Source organism: Crinia signifera, chromosome 5 (genome assembly GCF_055691185.1).
Source record: "Crinia signifera chromosome 5, ASM5569118v1, whole genome shotgun sequence".
In the NCBI taxonomy this organism is placed as follows: Eukaryota; Metazoa; Chordata; class Amphibia; order Anura; family Myobatrachidae; genus Crinia; species Crinia signifera.
This window is the reverse complement of record NC_139221.1, coordinates 99,227,175-99,248,256: the sequence shown is the minus strand read 5'-3', so window position 1 is coordinate 99,248,256 and position 21,082 is coordinate 99,227,175. Positions and strand designations below refer to the sequence as shown.

General features: G+C 44.5%; 1 protein-coding gene across 1 annotated transcript in view; it reads left to right on the top strand.

The window, feature by feature from the left end:
- Window positions 1–21,082, top strand: part of DIPK1C (divergent protein kinase domain 1C) — a 72,145-nt gene that overhangs the window by 15,618 nt on the left and 35,445 nt on the right. Inside the window, exon 2 of the mRNA XM_083187745.1 lies at window positions 5,875–6,552. Coding sequence (XP_083043871.1) covers window positions 5,875–6,552 — 678 coding nt within the window. The remainder of the gene's footprint in view (window positions 1–5,874; window positions 6,553–21,082) is intronic.

The following is a 21,082-nucleotide window of genomic DNA, read 5'->3' as shown; positions in this document are numbered from 1 at the left end:
CCACGTGAATTATGTCATCGTGGTCCCACCTATTGACAGATGGTGTGAATCATGGCACTTTGCAACAAGGCCATTACATGTCTTATTGGCTAGATCACAAATGTCTTCATCTTTTTCTCTAGCATCTTGGGCCTAATTCAGACCTGTTCACTGCTGTGTGAATTTGCAGAGGACTGCAATCAGATAGCAGCTGCCCAGCCATAGTGAAATCCTGCCCCTTGCAAGTCTGTGAATGACAGCGGCCATCTACAAATTAGATTTTTGTCTTTCATCTTTGTGTTCAACCTACTCTCACAAAATGAAAATGTTACAGCAACCGGATTTGAAATGGGGCATGTTTGTTAAACTAGAATTTACCGCCAACATCTTGATTTGTGGAATGTAAGTATAGAGGCTGCCATGAGTAGGGCAGTACGGATGGTGTAATGGTTAGCATTACTGCCTCACAGCGCTGAGGTCATGGGTTCCATTTCCACCATGGCTGTAACTGTGCAGGGTTTGTATATTCTCCCCATACTTGCGTGTGTTCCCTCCAGGTACTCCGGTTTCCTCCCACAATCCAAAAATATACTGGTAGGTTAATTGGCTCCCAATAAAAATGAACCCTAGATTATTTGTGTGTGTGTGCTTTTGTACATGTGGTATAGAATATAGATTGCAGAGTTGTATATTCTCCCCGTGCTTGCGTGGGTTTCCTCTATGTACTCCGGTTTCCTCCCACAATCCAAAAATATACTGGTAGGCTAATTGGCTCCCAATAAAAATTAACCCTAGAATGTTTGTGTGTGCGTGTACATGTGGTAGGTAATATAGATTGTAATCTCCACTGGGGCAGTGAATGTTCAACTATTCCCTGTAAAGAGCTGCAGAATATGTATGCGCCACTGTATATAAGAAACTGTTAATAAATAAATGAGTAGCTGCATGTGGTGTAATCAGAAATGGCCCCAATGCATCTTGAACGTGCGTGCAGGTGGGAAGGGGACATTGCCTCATGGGAAGGGGGGCTGCATTTTGCTCAGTCTGCTCAGTCTGGGGGTGTGTCCAGCATTCTTGGAGATGCTGGGCTGGCCCCAGAGACTCTTCTGGGGTCTGCACGATAATGCTACAAAAAATATATTTTGTGCATGAAACAAGGTTTCAAAACATGTAACAAAGTTTGTGTACAATCTCAGACACTGAATTTGAATGCCAAGCATTGATTTTCTAGCACATATTTAGTGCCAATTGCATATCATATCCCCAGTAGTGCTGTTACAGATGTCCCCAATAGTGCCAGTTACATATCATGTCCCCAGTAGTGCCAGCTAGAGATGTCCCCGGTAGTGCCAGTTACATATCATGTTCTCAGTAGTGCTGTTTCAGATGTCCCCAATAGTGGCAGTTACATATCATGTCCCCAGTAGTGCCAGTTACAGATGTCCCCAGTAGTGCCAATTACATATGTCACCAGTAGTGCCAGTTACATATGTCCCCAGTAGTGCTGTTACAGATGTCCCCAGTAGTGCCAGTTAGAGATGTACCCAGTAGTGCTGTTACAGATGTCCCCAGTGCCAGTTACATATCATGTCCCCAGTAGTGCCAGTTACAGATGTCTCCAGTAATGCTGGTACAGATGTCCCCAGTAGTGCTGTTACAGATGTCCCCAGTAGTGCCAGTTACAGATGTCCCCAGTAGTGACAATTACATATGTCTCCAGTAATGCTGTTACAGATGTCCCCAGTAGTGCTGTTACAGATGTTCCCAGTAGTGCCGGCTAGAGATGTTCCCAGTAGTGCCAGTTAGAGATGTACCCAGTAGTGCTGTTACAGATGTCCCCAGTGCCAGTTACATATCATGTCCCCATTAGTGCCAGTTACAGATGTCCCCAGTAGTGCCAGTTACAGATGTCCCCAGTAGTGCTGTTACAGATGTCCCCAGTAATGCAGTTACAGATGTCCCCAGTAGTGCTGTTACAGATGTCCCTAGTAGTGCTGTTACAGATGTCCCCAGTAGTGCCAGTTACATATCATGTCCCCAGTAGTGCCAGATACAGCTGTCCCCAGTAGTGCCAGTTACAGATGTCCCCAGTAGTGCTGTTACAAATGTCCCCAGTAGTGCTGTTACAGATGTCCCCAGTAGTGCTGTTACAGATGTCCCCAGTAGTGCTGTTACAGATGTCCCCAGTAGTGCTGTTACAGATGTCCCCAGTAGTGCTTCAGCATGAAAAAAAAAATCACATTCTGGAAACTATGGTTTTCAGAATAATTTGGATAACAGATATCTGGATAAGGGATACTCAACCTGTATATATACTTGTATCACAGATGCACAATAGGTGGATAGCTCCATGGTCAAGATGAACTAAATGCTGATCTATTTATACAGGGTATATAATACTTTTACATGTTTGAGCTTTCTCATATACAGTATGTTATGTTTTTCATCCTTGCTGGCGGGTCGCCAGAACGTACGCGCTGGCGACCCGCCAGCAGCCTCGCCAGCGAGAAAACTGAGACGCGCGTGCGTCTCACGCGCACGCGCGTCTCAGTCTCCGTCGCTAGCGCGACGGAAACCCTGTCCGTCTCCGCCTCAGGGAGACGGACAGGGTTAGGGGGGGTTAGTGGGGGGTGCGGGCAGTCGGCTGGGACCCCAGGTTACCGCCGGCAAGCCGGCGGGGACCCGGGGAAACGTATGGAAGCGCCGTCGGAAGGGGACGCGCGCGCCTCTCGTGCGCGCGCGTCCCCTTCTCACGATCGCCATGGCGCTGGCGGGGGATGGCGGCTGGCGACGCCAGCGCCATCCCCTGCAAAGATGGGAAAAGACCCATCTGTATATGCCTTGGGTCCCTGTTTGGCTTATCTCCCACAGTGTAACTGTAATCTTTTATAGAGCAACTAACATGTTTAGCTGACTTGGTATAATTATAGATGGAATGAAAAATATATGGACATGACGTTAAATTGGGACTATGAGGGTGATTCTGGTTGGTTTGCAAAAGCAAACCCTTTTAATAGACAAAACCATGTGCAGTGCAGGTAACGTGTGCAGAGAGAGTTACATTTCGGTGGGGTGTGTTCAAACTGAAATCTAAATTGCAGTGTTAGAATAAAGCAGCCAGTAATTACTCTGCCAGAAACAAAATAACTCACCCAAATGTAACTCTCTCTCTCTGCACATGTTACATCAGCCCCACCTGCAGTGTACATGGTTTTGTCCATTAAAGAAGGAGTTTGCAAAACAACCAGAATCACCCCCTTTATTTGTAGCATTAGGGTCACAATCCCATTTTGTATTTTATTTTCTAAATGTAACTATCCCATTTAGGGTAATCCTATGTAGTGCGCACAAGACGGTGGGTGTAATAGTTGTCCAACCATGCACAATGCCTACTCTCTAGGTTTGGGTATGGTATATTAGTTCAACAGTGTCTAGGTCTGCTATCATATGGTCGACCACTAATGGTTGACAGTCAAAAGGTCGACATGGTCCAAATGTCGACAGTGAAAAGGTAGACAGGGTCCAAAGGTCAACAATGAAAAGGTTGACATGGTCAAAAGATCAACAGGGTCCAAAGGTTGACAGGGTCCTAAGGTCGACAGGGTCAAAAGGTCAACTGCCAAAAAGGTCAACATAGTCAAAAGGTCAACATGGAAAAGGTCAACATTAGTTTTGCAAAATTTAGTTGTCTATGTCGACATAGGTCGACATAGACTCCAATGTCGACCTATGCACCGCATCCCCTCGCATGGCTCTCTACACTCGCCATGCTTCAGGCTATTATATTCTCCCTCCATGCCGTAGTGGATGTAGGGCAGGCCAGGCCAACCTGTGGCTCTCCAGATGTTGTCAAACTACAAATACCATCATGCCTTGACACAGTTTTGCTATAAGGGAGTGTTAAAACTGTGTCAAGGCATGCTGGGATTTGTAGTTTCACAACATCTGGAGTGCCACAGGTTGGCCTGTCCTGATGTAGGGTATGAAATACCACCTGTAGGCACATGTTGGCTCGAAATTTTGTATGTCGACTATGTCCATGTCGACCTTTTGACCCTGTCGACCTTTTGACTGTTAACCTTTTGACCCTGTCAACCTTTTCATTGTCGACCTTTTGACTGTCGACCTATAGAGGTCGACCTTATGACTGTCAATTCGGGTACCCTAGGTTTTCCTTTTATTGTTGTTATGGAGGATTTTTTTTAATGGCTGTAATGGTAAATCCTTAGAACGTTGTGCTCTATTTTTTATGTCTGTAAAGTGCCTTAAGTCCCATAGGAGAACCAGCACCATCTACATACAGTTATTATTATCTAAAATATAATATCCTGAAACACGTATTGCTATTCTCATTCATGCCATTTTCAACATAGTGTGTTCTTTAACTAAATTAATCAGGATGTATTAAACTATTTAGCCTTAAGCTTATCTTGGAAAAACAGTCATCAGAAGAACATACAAAATGGTATTTCTCTACTTCAGTTCAGTGAAGCACATCATTTAATAGCAGATAACATAATTTAAAAAAAACTACAGGATAAACTAGGAGAGGGGGGTGTCAAAACATTTATAGAGGAGCTTTGCCTGCTGGACACCGCTTCTTGTCTATACTGTGTTTAACTTTGCCAGTATTGTGTTGCCTTTCCGATTTTCAGCTGCTGGTTCTTTGCATTCTTGTTTCTAATTTAATTTAGCTGCAGATCCGATGTGAAGAATTATTCTCTTTATTTTGCTTGTAATTAGATTTGCCTGATTAGTCTGTACATCAATCAGGCAAATTCCAGATGGTTGTTTTAATTTACCAATCAGTTAGTTCCGATGATTCTATGAAAAATGGTACTTAATAAAAATTCCGACTCACTGACTCTAATCCTTTTTGGGTCAAAATTGACAAATCAATATTGTCCAATATGTTGGATTTTGTCGATGTAAGTCTGCGATTGCATCTTAGCAACCAATAAAAATCGACATTTATTAAATATAATACCATTTGTTAATATCCAAAACTTGTCTGAAAAATAATAAAAAAAAGCCCTATAGATAAAACAATATAGTTAACAAAGTTGCTGTAGGGAAATACATTATAGGGAAAAAAGTATTTTAAAATTAGAAATGCTTTTAAAGTTAAACTTTAACTAATGCGCTTGCTTGCTCTATTTTCTAGTTAAAGAAAAAAGTTAAAGAATAAATATTTTGGAGAACTTAAGCCAATTGTTCAGGGTTTGATTTAATGTTGCTGCCTCTGATCACCAGACTTTCACATTTGCTCTGCATTAATTTTGATTAAATACGTTTGAGTCAGTAATATTTTTTGACACCTGCAAAGTAGAAACTGTATGTCAAAGTTCCTTTTCTTTGGATTGACAATTTATGCACTGCAAGCAGTATCAGCGTATTTTATGGTGTACAATTGTATGATTCAGAATTATATTATAAGCTAGCTTTGTTTGAATGTTAGCTTGTACTTGTTTTATCAGGCCTTCCTTTAAACAGGCTGTTATTGATGACATAGTCCATCCAGTAACCATAAGGGGGTTCCAGATAATGGCCAGACAGTTGGGAACCCAATGGTCAGTATGCCAACATTGTAATCCCGACTATTCAAATGCATGACAGTCGGGATCCAAACTGACATGGGCAATTCTCCATCATGGGGGTGGAGGACCCCCATAGAGGGAAAATAGAACCGATGGCGAGTTCAGTGAGCCACCAAGCCTGCAAGGAGTACCGGCAATCGGGATTCCAATCCCGGTATACAGACCGTCAGAATCCCATCATACCACCCCCCCATAAGGGACCTAGCTTCTAAATTTACAGCTGGATCTTTTCATATAAAAATTTCTGTGCAATGTTTATTCTTTTTGACATATAGTTTATCTTATTTTCTTTCCTCAGTGTTATGATTACACCGATGGAGTTGTGACAGGAGACCTGTGTGAGGATCTTTGTGTGACGCACAAATTGGTTTATAAGCACTGTCTTTACTATCGTCGGGGGAAAAAGGTTATGCAAGCCGACTGGCAAGGCAATTCAATAATCCTGAAGTCAAAGAATGACATGTTTTCTAAATTCCAAGCACCTATCTTGTTGGACGATTCAGACCCTAGAACACTTACAGATACAGAACTGCTTGTCATGGTAGCTGTGGAAATTAAAAATTCCTTGGGTTTGGACCTACCAAATAAAACCCTAGTACCCATCTGGATTGAAAGGAAGAATCATCAGAACTGGAAAGTGGAGCTTGCCAGTATGTGGTCTTTATTTCAGCAAGAAGAGTATCTGCTCTTTAATTTGCTACAAGACTTCAGCCGACATGTCCTACATGTAATTGGAACCTGTGGACACTTCTATGCAGTAGAGTTTCTGAGTGCTGGACACTCTTGGAAGCAAAATCTCTTCTCCTTAGAGGAAGTTGTTGGTCAATGCAGAACAGGTGAGCAAAGGATGAATGCTCTCCTTGATATCGCCATCAGTTTTTTAGACATGGTCCATCAGTTTGACAACATGTTCTCTCATCGGCTGCACCTTTGTGATGTCAAACCGGAAAACTTTGCCATTAGAAATGACCTCACTGTAAGTTTCTAATTTCTTGTTTTTACAAACATTGAGTGAGAAAGAAAACAAAAGGAATAATTTACTTTATCTTTTACATTTTAAAATGTTTCTTTTAAATAAATGAAAATATTTAGTTGAAATTACAGTCGAAAAAGCTGATTTCTTTGCAAAACAGTGTTGTATATCTGTACTTATACATAGTATTGAACGATATGGCACAGAGAACTGTAAAACCAATTAGCAGATAAAAGCATAATGAAGATAAGAGGACTGTTTCAGAGACATAAATATACAATTATATTTTGGCTTATCTATATTTCACTCCTCCAATGCACAATGTATATTGGCATTATACCTCAAAGATCCTTATAGCTTTACATAGTATACAATTTTTTCAATCAAACAAAAATAGCAATTAGCACCATAGGTAAGGATTACTGCATACAGTCACACACCAAAGAGGCCTTATAGAGGGACCAATTTCTTCTTCGGGATCCATGGTTCCCACAGGGTGACATCAGGGGTTGTAGGTGGATCCAAGGGTCCGGGGCACCAATCAACGAAGCTTCTTAAAGTTTCCCAGGATGCCTGGTCCCTCTCCCCTATAACCCCGCCTCCATGCTCAGCTCTGGTTTTTGTTTGGTGCCAGCAGGAAGCTGTAGCATCGTTTCTGAGGTAATCCCAAAAGAAGCTTTTAAAAAAAAAAAATATTTCTAACTAGGAGACTCATAGCGCACCGTCGTAAGGGGCTACACCCCCCCCACCCCTGGAGCATCGGGTTTGGCAACACCCCCCTGGAGCAGCGGGTATGCCCGCTCTCCCCCTCCCCCAGAGTGGCGGATCTCCACGCACCCCCCCCCCTCGCCGGAGCAGCGGGTATGCCTGCAACTCCCCGGAGCAGCGGGTATGCCCGCCCCCCCCACTGGATCGCTACGGGTGGGGGCGGGCATACCCACTGCTCCAGCGAGGGGGGGGGGGGGGTGCGGGCATATCCGCTGCTCCAGCGAGAAGGGGGGGTGCGTGCTTACCCGCCGCTCCGGGTGGGCATACCCACTACTATGGCGAGTGGGTTGCAGGCAGACCCTCTGCTCTGGGGGTGGTGGGTGCGGGCAGACCCGCTGATGCAGCAGGTGGGGGGCGTGCTCGCAGACTCGCTGCCCGGGGGAGGAAAGGGGCGCGGGCAGCATTGTTGGCAGACCTGCGGCTCTGGTGGGGGGTGCAGGCAGACCCGCTGCTTGTGCCGGGGGGAGGGGGTGGCGCTCAGACCCACTGATCCGGGGGGGGGGGTGTTGTGCTGGCAGACCTCCGATGATCCGGGGGGGGAGCAGGTTGATCTGCTGCTCGCTTGGGGGGGGGGGGGGGGTTGTGCGGGTCTGGGGTTGGGGCGGTGCAGACCTGCTGATCTGGGGGGGGGGGGGGGTGCATGCAGACCCGCTGCTCACCTGTTGGCTGTGGTGTATAATGGTGGATGGTGGGTGGTGCTGGGCGGGGGGAGGTGTTTTCCAAGGGTGTGGGGATGTGTATAACGCTGGTCTATCCCTAGGGGGGCGGGTTTGTGTATAACGCTGGGCGGGGGGGTGTCCTAAGGCAGAAACTATGTGTGTATATAGCTCTTGTAACCCCTCCCAGCGTTATACACACAAGGGAAGAATGAGTGGCTAATTATATAAGAGAGTTTTACACTGTGCTTCATGATGCGGCTGGGCTGCCTCCGCTGTCAGTCATACTGACGGCGGCATGGCAGCCACATCACTCCCGCCAGCGCTGGAACTCCCCCATGACCTGGGTCAGAGGGGTACTCGGCGGGGGAGAGACACAGGGCCAATACCACCAGACATCTCCCCCAGGCAGTGTGGCCGGAGCAAAGGAGCAGGTAAGGCTCTCTGTGAGAGCGCAAACCGCTGCCATGCAGTGGAGAGAGACACAGCAGCTGGGGTGGACACTGCTGCTTGTGGCAGGGACTCCACTAGACCACCAGGGCTTGAGCGCAGGCTGGATATCTTTGGATTCCATTGTATTAAGGGCTCACTATGCACCGGTGGGGGAAGTTCAGCAAAGGGGGGGGGGGGGGGCGTTACCTAGCCTGCAGCACCTCCCCCAGCTTTGGGCGCCGATCTCACGTAAGGGTTTTCTTCAGATATCCTCTGCCCCCTGAGGATTGTAAACCCTGGGAGGTTCCTCCTCAGGTAGACTCAAATGTGACCAGACTAGTCAAACCATCGGTACTCCCTGTCACTACAGGATCCTCCCTAAAAGATTCCAGATAGGCGCCTAGAACATTCTCTAAGGGCCATATTCACCTTTGTGGGGGCGGTCCAGAGACCTACCATAGCGGCGACCTGGGCTGCCAAGGCCATTTTACCCTGGTTACAGGTCCTGGAAGGTGAACTTACACCAGATGCATCTGAGGATGCCAGATTATGTGTTCATCACATCAGACAAGCCGCATTATACATAATGGAGGCCATGTTTGATGGGGGCATTCTAGCAGCAAAAGCATCTGCTAGCTCTGTACAGGCCCGTCGCATTATCTGGTTAAGGCTCTCGAAGGCTGACCTTGAATCCAAAAAGACTTTGGAACTTTTGCCATTTAAAGGAGAACATTTATTTGGGGAGGAGCTTAACAAAATTGTGGCTTCTCTGGCAGCAGCTAAGACTGCATGTCTCCCTACAGCTCTGCCACAAAAATCCAAACCCACCTCCTTTCTGCCATTTCGTCCCCAGGGTAAGGCCCGGGGCCAACCCTACCCCAGAACTGCTCCTGCCACCAAAGCAAACAAAGCAAAGCCCAAACAGGCCTGGGCCGCTAGACAGCCCCCGGCCAAAACAGACAAACCTTCTGCGTGACGGGACAGGCCTCCCGCAGGGGGACACCCAAGTGGGAGGTAGGCTTCTCCACTTCACCCAACACTGGCTATCCAGGTCAACGGACACCTGGGTGCGGGAAGTCATGTCGAGGGGTTACTCCATATCGTTCAAAAGAACCCCCCCACAAAAGTTTATGCACGGGTCTCCCTCACAAGCCACACAAGGCCGAGCAGTTACTAAAAACCCTGAACTCACTACTACGGTCTCAGGTCATTACCCCAGTCCCCCAACATCAGTGGAGGCTCGGGTATTATTCCACCCTGTTCTTAGTCCCAAAACCAAACGGGACTTACAGGCCAATTCTCAATTTAAAATCACAAAGTGGTGAAAGTCCCAAAGTTCCGGATGGAAACTTTACAGATAATAATCTTGGCCCTAGAACCAGGGGACTACATGGTCTCCCTAGACATTTGGGACGCGCACCTACATGTCCCGATCCTACCAGCACACCAAAAATATCTCAGGTTTGCTATTCAGGGTCGCCATTTTCAGTTCCAGGCCCTCCCATTCGGCGTAGCCCCTGCCAGGGTTTTCACAAAAATCACGGCAATAATGGCGCAACATCTACACAACTGGAAATCAGAGTATTCCCATACTTGGACGATTTACTTCTAGTGGCCAAATCCCAGGAGGTTCTGTTGTCTCATTTAGAGATAACAATCAAGGTACTCCAACAACACGGTTGGCTTCTCAATTGGGAGAAATCGGCACTCATCCCATGGCAGCGCAAGCTTCTGGACACTCAGTCCCTGAGAATGCCACTTCCTTCGGACAAATGCCTCTCGTTACAACATTGAATTCAGCTGTTCCTACAGAGCCCCAGAGTTTCGGTTCATTTGGTGACGAAACTCCTGGGACTAATAGTGTCAACTTTTGATATGGTCGAATGGGTGCAATTTCATTCACGCCCCCTTCAATGCCTCAAACTGCAGAAATGGGACGGACAACATCGGACAATGCCACTGCAGTGGCATACATAAACCGTAAGGGGGACACACGCAGCACAGCAGCTCTGTGGGAGGTGTCCAAGATCTTGACCTGGGCAGAACAACATCTTCTGGCTCTGTCGGCGGTCTTCATCCCTGGTGTACTAAATTGGGAGGCAGACTTCCTAAGCCGTCAAGATATCCATCCAGGGGAGTGGTCACTTCACCCTGAGGTCTTTTCGCTTCTGGTGGAATCTTGGGGCCTTCCGGACGCAGACGTAATGGGGTCCAGGCACAACAACAAAGTGTCGACATTTGGGTCGAGGTCCAGGGATCCTAAAGCCAGCTTCACGGATGCTCTGTCCGTACATTGGAATTATCATCTTCCATACAGTATGTCTTCCCTCTGATATCCATGATCCCCAAAGAACTCAGGAAATTCAAACAAGAAGGCGGGGATCTCAGCCTGATAGCTCCGGCCTGGCCATGCCAGCATTGGTTTGTGGACCTACAACAAATATCATTCAAGCTACCATTCCTGTTGCCCCTCTGAGTAGATCTACCGAGTCAGGGGCCTTGTCTGCACCCAGACCTTCAGCGTCTGTTTTTACGGCATGGTGCTTGAGACTACCTTACTAAAGAATAAGGGTTTTTTGATGAAGGTCGTTAGGACAATGATTCAGGCAGGCAAGCCAGCGTCTGTCAGAATTTACTACTGGTCTGGCACACCTATTTCTCATGGTGTGCTTCTCGTAAGTACGACCCTAAGGTCTTTAGGGTTGCCAGAATCCTGGCATTTCTTCAAAGGGGCCTATATATTGGCTTAAGACTAGCCTCCCTGAAGGTGCATATATCGGCATTATCCTTTTGGTTTAAAAAATATATATATTTTCTTCCAGATGTACATACATTCCTCCAGGGTGTCATACTTATTCAACCGCCTTATGTTCCTCCCACAACACCTTGGGACTTGTCACTGGTACGGCAGGCTTTATTTAAGCCTCCCTTCGAACCTCTACAGTCAGTGGATTACAAATCCAGACACGGTCACCCTTCCTGGTCCCAATCTTATAGTGTGTACCTGCAGGAAACACCACTAATCACCCTTGTTTCCTTTCATTTTTTTACCATCTGGTGTGATACCTGTTTTATTTACTTATTTTTAAATTAATAAATTGTTCTTAAAACTGCCTAGTCTGGGAGGATTTTTTTTCGGATTATGGATTTTATGAAAGAAACCGAGGATACACAATTGGATCAAGTAAGCAGACGTGTGAGCAATATCTTTGGATTGGTTTGAGTGGTGTGAAGCTCTTTAAAAAAGATACCTTTATGTGTCTGGTAGAACACGTATGAATGTAAGCTTCGTGTAAGAGAATTATTTTCTCACTATCACTGCGGTGCTCCAGTAAAGAAAAAACTCCCCACGACCCATAGTGGAAGAAGGGCAAATCCTAAATTGATTGATACGAATATCCATTCTTGTGAAATTGGTTACACTATGGTCTTCTCTTTTTCCTTTTTCTATATGCTATATAAACTCTTTGGAACATTCTTTGAAAAGGAAAAGAGAATTGAAAAAGGACTGCATCCTGACCATTTTTGTAGATTGTTTTGGATGGTAAGAGCGCAACTGAGAGACTATCTTCTTTTTTTATATACTCTATGGTTAAGAGGTTTGGGACCTTGGTTTTTGATAGGTTTCTGGGTAGCTGCTCTAAGGGCAATAGTAGTCTGTTATATTTTGTTTACTTTAGTGGATTACAAATCGCTTACGCCCAAAATTGTGTTTCTTTTGGCAATTGCCTCCGCCAGACGGATGTCAGATTTATCGGCTCTCTCTTGCAGAATGCTGTTCCTTATATTCCATCCAGATAGGGCAGTGTTACGGACCTGACCATCTCAACTTCCAAATTCCACATCAGTCAGGAGATAGTGGTTTCAGCGTTCAATGCGGATGATCTCTCTGAGAATAAACGTCTACAGGATGTGGTCAGGGCTCTGACCATTTATCTGGACTGCACTACTTCGGTCAGAAAAAGGGACTCTCTTTTCGTGCACTACGGATTCCACAAAAAGGGTTGGCCAGTGACCAAGCAGATGCTTGCTCACTGGATTCGCATGCCAATTCATCAAGCTTACCAGCAAGCTAATCTTCCCATTCCGTTGTCAATAAAAGCACACTCCACCAGAGCGGTAAGCCCATCATGCGCAGCATGCTGTGGAGCATCTGCCGAACAACTGTGCAAGGCTGCAACATGGTCATCTGTCCATACATTCATAAAGTTTTATGCATTTGACACGTTCGCCTCCCAGGATGCTTCCTTTGGCCATCGGGTACTTCTGACACCTCAGGCAAATTCCCTCCCTTAAATACGGCTTTGAGACATCCCCGATGTCACCCTGTGGGAACCATGGATCCCAAAGAAGAAAACGAGAGTTATGGTAGACCTCAAAGAAAGAGAGTTAACCTAAGGTAGGTCTACCATAACTCTCGTTTTTTGCGCATGAGGTACTGTAAGTTCCTTGGTCATTTACCATCAATTAATGTATGCACACATAATACATAAAATTGTAAATAAAAAAGATGCAAGAAGAAAACTTCCTAATTCTGCAACCATTTTAATTATATCATAATTATACAAATTAAGCAGTCAGTATTTACCCTGCATAGAAACAAAACAACTCACCCAAATGGTTTTGGCCATTAGAGAAAGATTTAGCATTTGCGATCAACTCTGAATCAGGCCTTAAAATTGTTAGTTTGTATGTATGTGGGTGGTAAATGCGGCAACCGCTGAACTGATTTTGATGTGATTTTCACTGAAATTTTTCTTGAGATACTTTGAGTAACAGGTTATGTTATTTTAGATCTACAATGTCTAGGTCTACAGTCATATGGTCAACAGTGAAAAGGTCGACAGGGTCTAAAGGTCAAAAGGTCGACATGGTCAAAAAGTCCGCAGGGTCAAAAGGTTGGCAGTCAAAAGGTCGACATGGCCAAAATGTTGACACGGAAAAGGTCAACATGCGTCCTTCATGGTTTTTGGGTGTCTATGTTGACATAGGTCGACATGGACGACATTTAAGTGTACCACTTCCCCTCGCATGGCTCGCCATGCCTCAGGCTCAATTATATTCTCCCTCCATGCTGTAGTGGATGGCAGGTGGTAGGTATGAACTACCACCTGTCGGGACATGTTGGCTCAAATTTTTGTTAAAAAATTTCAATCTTTTTCATGTCAACCTTTTGTTGGTCGATGTTTTGACTCTGTTGACCAGGGGTTAAAGTGAGGAGGAGCAGGGTGGAACTGAGTTCCACCACCTCTAATGGTGAGGTGTAACATTTTAACCTCCACATTGGCCCTGAACAGTAATTCTCACAGAAAACTATTCTAGTTTGCAGGGGGATGCCAAAAACCCTACCACTGACCCTGTTTATGCCTAATGGGGGTAGGGGAGGTGGTTTAATTAGGTGGTATAGAGAAATGAGTTCCCCCACCTCTGCATGACCACTTTATGCCCTGCTGTTGACATTTTCACTGTTCACCTTTGGACCCTGGACCTTTGGACCCTGTCGAGCCGTTGACTGTCGACCTTTTGACTCTGTCGACCAATGGTGCTTGACCTTATGACTGTCGACCTAGAGTCCTTCTATCATGAGTCCAGATACTGAGTAACATACAGTAGGTTATAAATCATCATGCTATCATGTTAATTGGCTAATTAACAAACAAACAAAAAAATAAACCGTGTGAGACATCTTGTGGCTAAAAAGTAGAATGTGATTAGGTTACAAATTAGAAACTGAGCAGTTAAATCAGCTGCAGAGCCTGTGTGATCCATGTCCCAGTTTAAAAGGATAGCATGGTAAATCTACACATATACATACACACATACCACACAAAAAATATACCTTACGTATGTGTATATATATGTGTGTGAGTGTGTGTATGTATATCTATATTTCTATATATATATAGATATGAACCCCAGGTACTGGCACTCCTAAGTACAAGCAACTGTCCAGGTGCCTCTCCAAAATAGTATCAATACACGTCCAATATATTATGGGAAACAATTGGGATTCAAGGGATGTGTTAGCATAAACCTCTTGGTCTTGTAACTAATCAGTTAAAAATCAGGATGGCATGATTATAAACTAAGATATTGGGGAAGTTTATTCCACCATTAAATTTAAGTTGATGTAATTTCCTGAGGCTTATATGTGTTTCCAGCCCCTCAACTTCTCACTGATGTATTTAATAATCCGGGATACATTTACAGTATATCATATAATAAGACCGGATTCCTAGGTAGAAGAGAACCCAGATATTCAAGATGCGAGGAAGCCCCGGAGACTGGAGAACTCCAGGACAGAGTGGTAATGGTTGGATGAAGATACATCGCTCCTTGATTTATCCGCATTTATTTTTAAAAGATGTCACCAAAGTGTTCAAATATTCATGATTAGTGGCAGTGTACACTGGGGGTCTCCAATATATAGAAGGATGTAATCTGCATATACCCTAAGTTTGATGTAACGCGTTCCCACAAATATTCCCTGACAGGTAGACCATTGTTGCAAGATACGAAGTAAAGGGCAAGAATGAAAAGGAGAGGGGATAAAGGACAGTCTTGACGGGTACCCTGTCCCAATTCTATAGGTTGTCCATACATGACATTAATCAATGGGGACGTGGAGGGAGTATACTAGAATAAATAAAGCATTCTGATGAAAGGCCTGATTCTGGTCCACTGGCAAAAGCAAATTCTCTCTCTAATGGACAAAACCATGTTCACTGCATGGGGGCAGGTGTAACATTTGCAGAGTTATATTGACCATTTGTACATTGTATGCAGCTGAGATTCAGGCCTTTAGTGTGGTCTCATTGCAAAGTCACAAAAATCTGTGTTTTAAAAGTGTCAAGTAGGAGTGAAAACATAAATCTAGCTCCTACATAATGTTTATTTGCATTTATTCAAACATACTTTATATTGTAAATGCCTACTTTTGGGATCTAGAATATACAGGATTTGTGATTGAACCCACACCGTTCTATGGTACTACAAATAAATAAAACCTTAAATATTTGTAACTCTAGTTGAACTAATGTAAAAGCCCAGTTGAATTCTTCAGTAGCTGTGCCAAAGTTCTAGTATTGTTGGCTCACTCAGTCATGACTACATCGCTTTTATGGTGATATTTCTACAGTCAAAATATATCACCTAATTTCTCATTTCTTCATCCACGCCCTACGCTTGGATTTCTCCAATGTTTGGTTGGCTAAAGGGACATGTTTGCATGTTTGCATTCTGAAACTCAAGATTCATCCTGAAAGTATGTGCTCATTTTTATTCCAGTGTCATGTAGAGAGCGGGTAGGAGGCCCACCAGTGACTGCTGGCAAAAGTCTAAATTCTGTCAAGATGTGAAAGTTTATTTTGTTTATTACACATCTTGTCTTCATCTATTTATTCTGTTTAATATTTTATTGAAACAGCAAGATTCAGTCATTGAAGCCGAGTGTTTACATACCCAATAAATACGATTATTTTACTGATCATTTATCTCTTTTTGCCATGTTACAGTATGTAGGTTATCTCATACTTTACTTTTACTTTACATTATCAGAAATGTTGTTGGAAGTTAATATTACTTACAGTATGCAGCTTGGAATCATTTGTAGACGAAGATGCAGTTGGACTGTAGTTCTAATCACTGTGTTTACTCTTATTGGCTGTTCTTTTTTATTGTGATGTAATGGATATCCTTTTATTTATGACTAATACAAAATTGATTAAAGCAAAGTTAACAACAGTTAAGTTAAATTAAATAATAAAACAAGGATAGCTATTCCAAAGAAGCAAGAGGTCAATCTTCCCAAGCTTACAGTTTATAGAAAAATAGCCATAAATAGCTTATTGGGTAAACCAGACTGCACGCAGAAAAACTCCTAATGCATCTGAATGATCCAGTCAGACAGCAGTATAAGTTTACAGGCCAGTAGGCTGAGTGTAAATGGTACATGAACAATATGGAGGGATGATAATGGGGTAGAATAGTGTAGGGGCAATAGGAAGGTGGGCCTGGAGTTTTGCTTGCGTGTTTTCCTGAAGCAGGTGAGAGTATGAAGGCTATAGGAAATTATTGTATAAGGGAGCAGGAAGCAGGGCTCACCATCACCCTGAACTGCCCCCTTAACATGTGATGATTCAGGAGGCTTGCCATTGGTGCCACCGGTAAGAAGTAGAAGACTTGCACACCCTGGGCTGCTCTGCATTGGAGGCTTCTAGTCAAAGGGCCCTGTTCTAGGCTACCTGCTAGCCGGATTCAGGGACCATTGGGCATTGATGGCATGCACTGGACTAACTGCTTAGTTCAACATGGGATGTTCGAGATAAACCTGGGTACCCTCATATTCTGGCTAACGACAACTGTATCTTTTTAACATGCTAACGGTAACATAGGGATGCCAATCCCGGGGCATTTTTTCAATCCCCAATTCCGGGATCGAAAAATGCTCAATCCTGGGATTATCGGGATCCCGGGATTGGCATCCCTAAAAGAAAAACATGCCCTGTCCACCCCTACATGGGCGGGCGGGTGCGTGGCAGCCGGGAGTGGGGCAGAGCAGTGATGCGGGGGGTGCCGCCCCGCAGAATTACTTACATGGGTGGGCAGGAGCGGGGCAGACAGCAGCGCTGCCGTGGTGCTTGCCTGGTGCCTCCGTGCAGGTAGCAGCAGCACTATCTAGGCAGGAGGGGAGGCTAGAAGCGGTCATCTGTTGCAGGACGCGTGATGGTCAGAGGTCACGCTGTGCAGGCCACACGCCGGGGTCGGGAACAGCCGGGCAGCTTCTGAGCGGGTGCTCAGAAGCTGCCTGGCATTAGACTGCACATGCGCAGTCTAATCCCGAAATCCTTAGATTGTATACTCCAATCCCGGGATTGATATCGGGGCCAAATCCCGGGATCCTGCCGATCCCGGGATTGGCCACCCTAAACATAACAATACAGTATAAAAATATAGCATCAACAGCCTACTCGTTCAGGTATTACTCACACAGCCCACCTGGGAGGTGACAGTACTCTACACCCCAGTGTTTTGACATAAGAGATCACTCTCTTCAGTACATATTCTCAGATTCTCCGACACAATATCCTGCAGAAGCATAAAAACTCCAATAGCTGGACTTTCCCCACTGTAGATTTCTGTAACACATTCAGCCTTGTAGAAGAGAAGACTCCACTGCCCTGTACCTGTATTTACAATATAAAAAAACTAAACAGCAAGTTCTGATAAGAGACAAAGAGATTTACTGTAGTTAGTAACAATTTTTACCTCATTACATACATTTTACCAAAGATTATGGGGTATATTTGCATACCCCATAACATCCGGTATATTGAAATTGGACCAAAAACAGGGGCATGGTCTGTATACAGGGGCACAGCTTCATAGCAACCTTTTTTCGTCATCATGGGAGCATGCCCAGATCTCAGAGTTTTTGAAGACACTGTCCCAACTTGTCCCAAAAAAGAAAAGTAGACATGAGACATAGTGCCCCCACCCCCCAACCCTCCATGATTAGTGCACTACGGATTCAGCATCTAGCCTACAAATATAGCCATACATACCTTCTATCCTTCCCTTGGAGAGGCCCAGAGAGGGGGGGGGGGGTTGAATTTTATTGTAATTAGGACCCACTCTCAAGATAGGGAAACACCCATGCGGGTGTTTCCCGCATGGGTGTGGGAGCCCCCGTTAGTGGGGCTCCCACTACTGCCATTGAGTAACATACCATCCATCCCCTTTCACTAGGAAGCTGGCAGGATGTGGGAGAGCCACTTACTCTTCTGGAGGTTTACCCCAAAATTCTGGGGCTGCCAGGTGTGTAGGAAAGTATGAGTATAGCCAGTGGTTCCAAGAGGGAGGGAAGTACTTTTTACCCAGGCCTGTTGGAGGGGCCCTTGTCCTGCTCCCCAATCCCTCATTGCAGGGAGAGAGAGAACTGCTGCAGCCTCTTTCTCCATCCCCGCACATGCCGCTCAGTGCTGTGTGCTAAGTGGGGGAGAGAGGCAGCAGCAGCAGCCTGTCCTCTCTTTCTCCCTGCATGTGGGTGTAGCTTGTGCCGGATCTGATAATAACATGCGCCTGATCTGACACCGGTGTCCTCCATGAGCGGCCTTCTCCAATTCATCATGCCCCCTAATTTTACCAGGGCTCGGCTGAACTGTCCGCGCCCCTGAATATAACATCATAGGGCAGATGCTAACTTGAATATGTTTCAGTGAAAATTTGAACACATTTTTATAGGTTGAATCTACACATTGGTGTCACTTGGGGTCTGATTCGCTACCACTCGCTAAGCAGGGGATGTTCACTGCTTAGTGAGCTACTTAACGCCGCCAGCCGCACCTGGTCAACAGGTTAACACAAGCATGACTATGGTCGACACATGAAAAGGTCAACAGGCATTATTGGGGGATTTTCTCAATTTTGACAATTTTTTCATACTTTACCATCCCCGATCATAGTGCATATGGATGGTAAAGTGGCCTGAAGCTTGGAGTGAAAACCTCATGTCGACCATATCATGTGTTGACCTTTTGCTTGTGTTGAACCCGTTTATGTCGACCCTTTGTGATCAACCTAGACATTGTTGACCCAATATTACCTCCCTCCCCCAGCCCCCAACACCATATTATTACAAGCCACTTCTCAGGCACCTTGACCGTGCATTTAACTGTAAAATAAGAGACTTAGCTTGCCAGTAGTACAATAGGCCAGTGTAAAATGAAATTCTTCTGCAGTGTCGAGTAGCTGACCTCTAGCTCTGCAAAGTGTTTGTCTTATTCATTTTCTTAATGTTGGATGAATGCTTATTATTCATACATTATACATGGACAAAAAACAGCATTCTTTGCAATACAGCCTCTAACCAAAATAGCTAGCAATGTAACTTTTGGCAGAGATAAATGACTTTATTGCCTTAGTCAGCTCAGGGCTTCCTGCAAGGTGCCTTATGGCTTAACAAATCAGCCTGACTTAACCTTCCACACAAGAAGCTGTGACAGAACGAGATACTGGACGTGTCAGGACAGTGCTGCAGCAGTTATTAGATTTGAATAAATAATAAGGAATTTATCAACTCATGTAGGAATTTTACACATTAATAAATATATATACTGAAAAGAAAATGTTGTGTAACTCATAATCTTCTGCAAATCAGTTTATGGTATTCTTATTGTTGTTGCCTAGTAATAGAAGATACGACCTTGTCTTACTTTCATAATGTTGAAATGCAAATTAAGTTAAAGGACTGTGCACTGCAGTGGTGTTTTTGCAGCAATCCTACAGCATACCTCCCAACTGTCCCGATTACAGCGGGACAGTCCCGCTATTTGGAGACTGTCCCGCTGTCCCTCCTATGGGAGGCAATGTCCTGCAGGCAGAAGGGGGGCAGTTCGGGTGAGCCGCAGATCACGATTGCTCTGCTCTGTGCATATAAAAATGGGGGGTCACTGCACTAGGCCATGCCCCTTTATAATAAGCCCCACCCACTACCCCTTAGCACCACCCCCTTTTTGGACGGCCACTCTCTGACACTCCCAGAAAACAGCCAGTTACCACACCCAAACACTGGCTTTATGTCAATCAACTTGCATATGGAGAGCGATCAAAAAAGTAGCAATATAAAGCCAAACTATTACCTATAATGCACTGTGTTATTGTTTTGACCCATTACAAAAGTATACTTGGTATTAGTGTTATTTTCAATACTATTGCCAATGCCGTACTTTCCAGATTATACTGTGCATAATGTTACATCTATGGGAAATGGCTCACTTCAGCTCGCCGCGGGTGGCGAGTTGAAGTGGGTTAAAAATTACCCGCTTTACACAGCTAAACCAAACTCTAACGAGCACGATTGATGTGATCAAAAGTATCACTTTAGATGGGAGATCGGAGGGTGATAAACAATTGATACAAATACAATATAACATCATATATTTGCAATGTACTTTAATAATATTTAACAATATCAATGATGAATTACCAATACAAGCCTTTCGGAGAAAGATCCTCAACTTGGTTTAGCTCACCTACATTCCATTAATACCATACACCCATATTCTAGCTAAGACTAATTATTTTGGCTTTTGCTTTATGTATTTTACTTCAAACTGTAATGATAAAAAAAAAAAAAAAAAGCTATCAACATGATTCTGGTTAATTAAAATCGTTGTGCTGCATTACACAACTTGTTTTAATAATTTCCTATACTCGATACTGGACTTCTGCTACTGAATGAAATTTGCAGTTGAAGTTATTATTAACTCCAGTATTTATAACACTTCTATGGATTATTGACTATAAAATATAATTGGCACTAATGAATTATCTTCACACATTGGTCTACCAATTGGAACCTATTTCTACAAGGTTGAGGATACTAGCTTTTAGGATAAATTTCACAAGTGTAATGTGCCATTGGCATATGGGTACAGGGTGTGCTTTGCACATGGGCACCTTGGAGTCCTGCATTGAATAGAGTTGCTGACAGAAATCACTATCAAACTGTTGAAGCAGCCATTTTCCCAGAGGTTAGTATATGTGCAGAAGAGATGTCTCTGGGAACATAGTGCGGGTGTCTCCTTAATCATGGAGGCATACTGTATGCAGTAGACTCTAGCACAAAGCCTAAGTCTAATAGGAAGTAGCTCACACAGAGCCTGCACTTGGGCCCC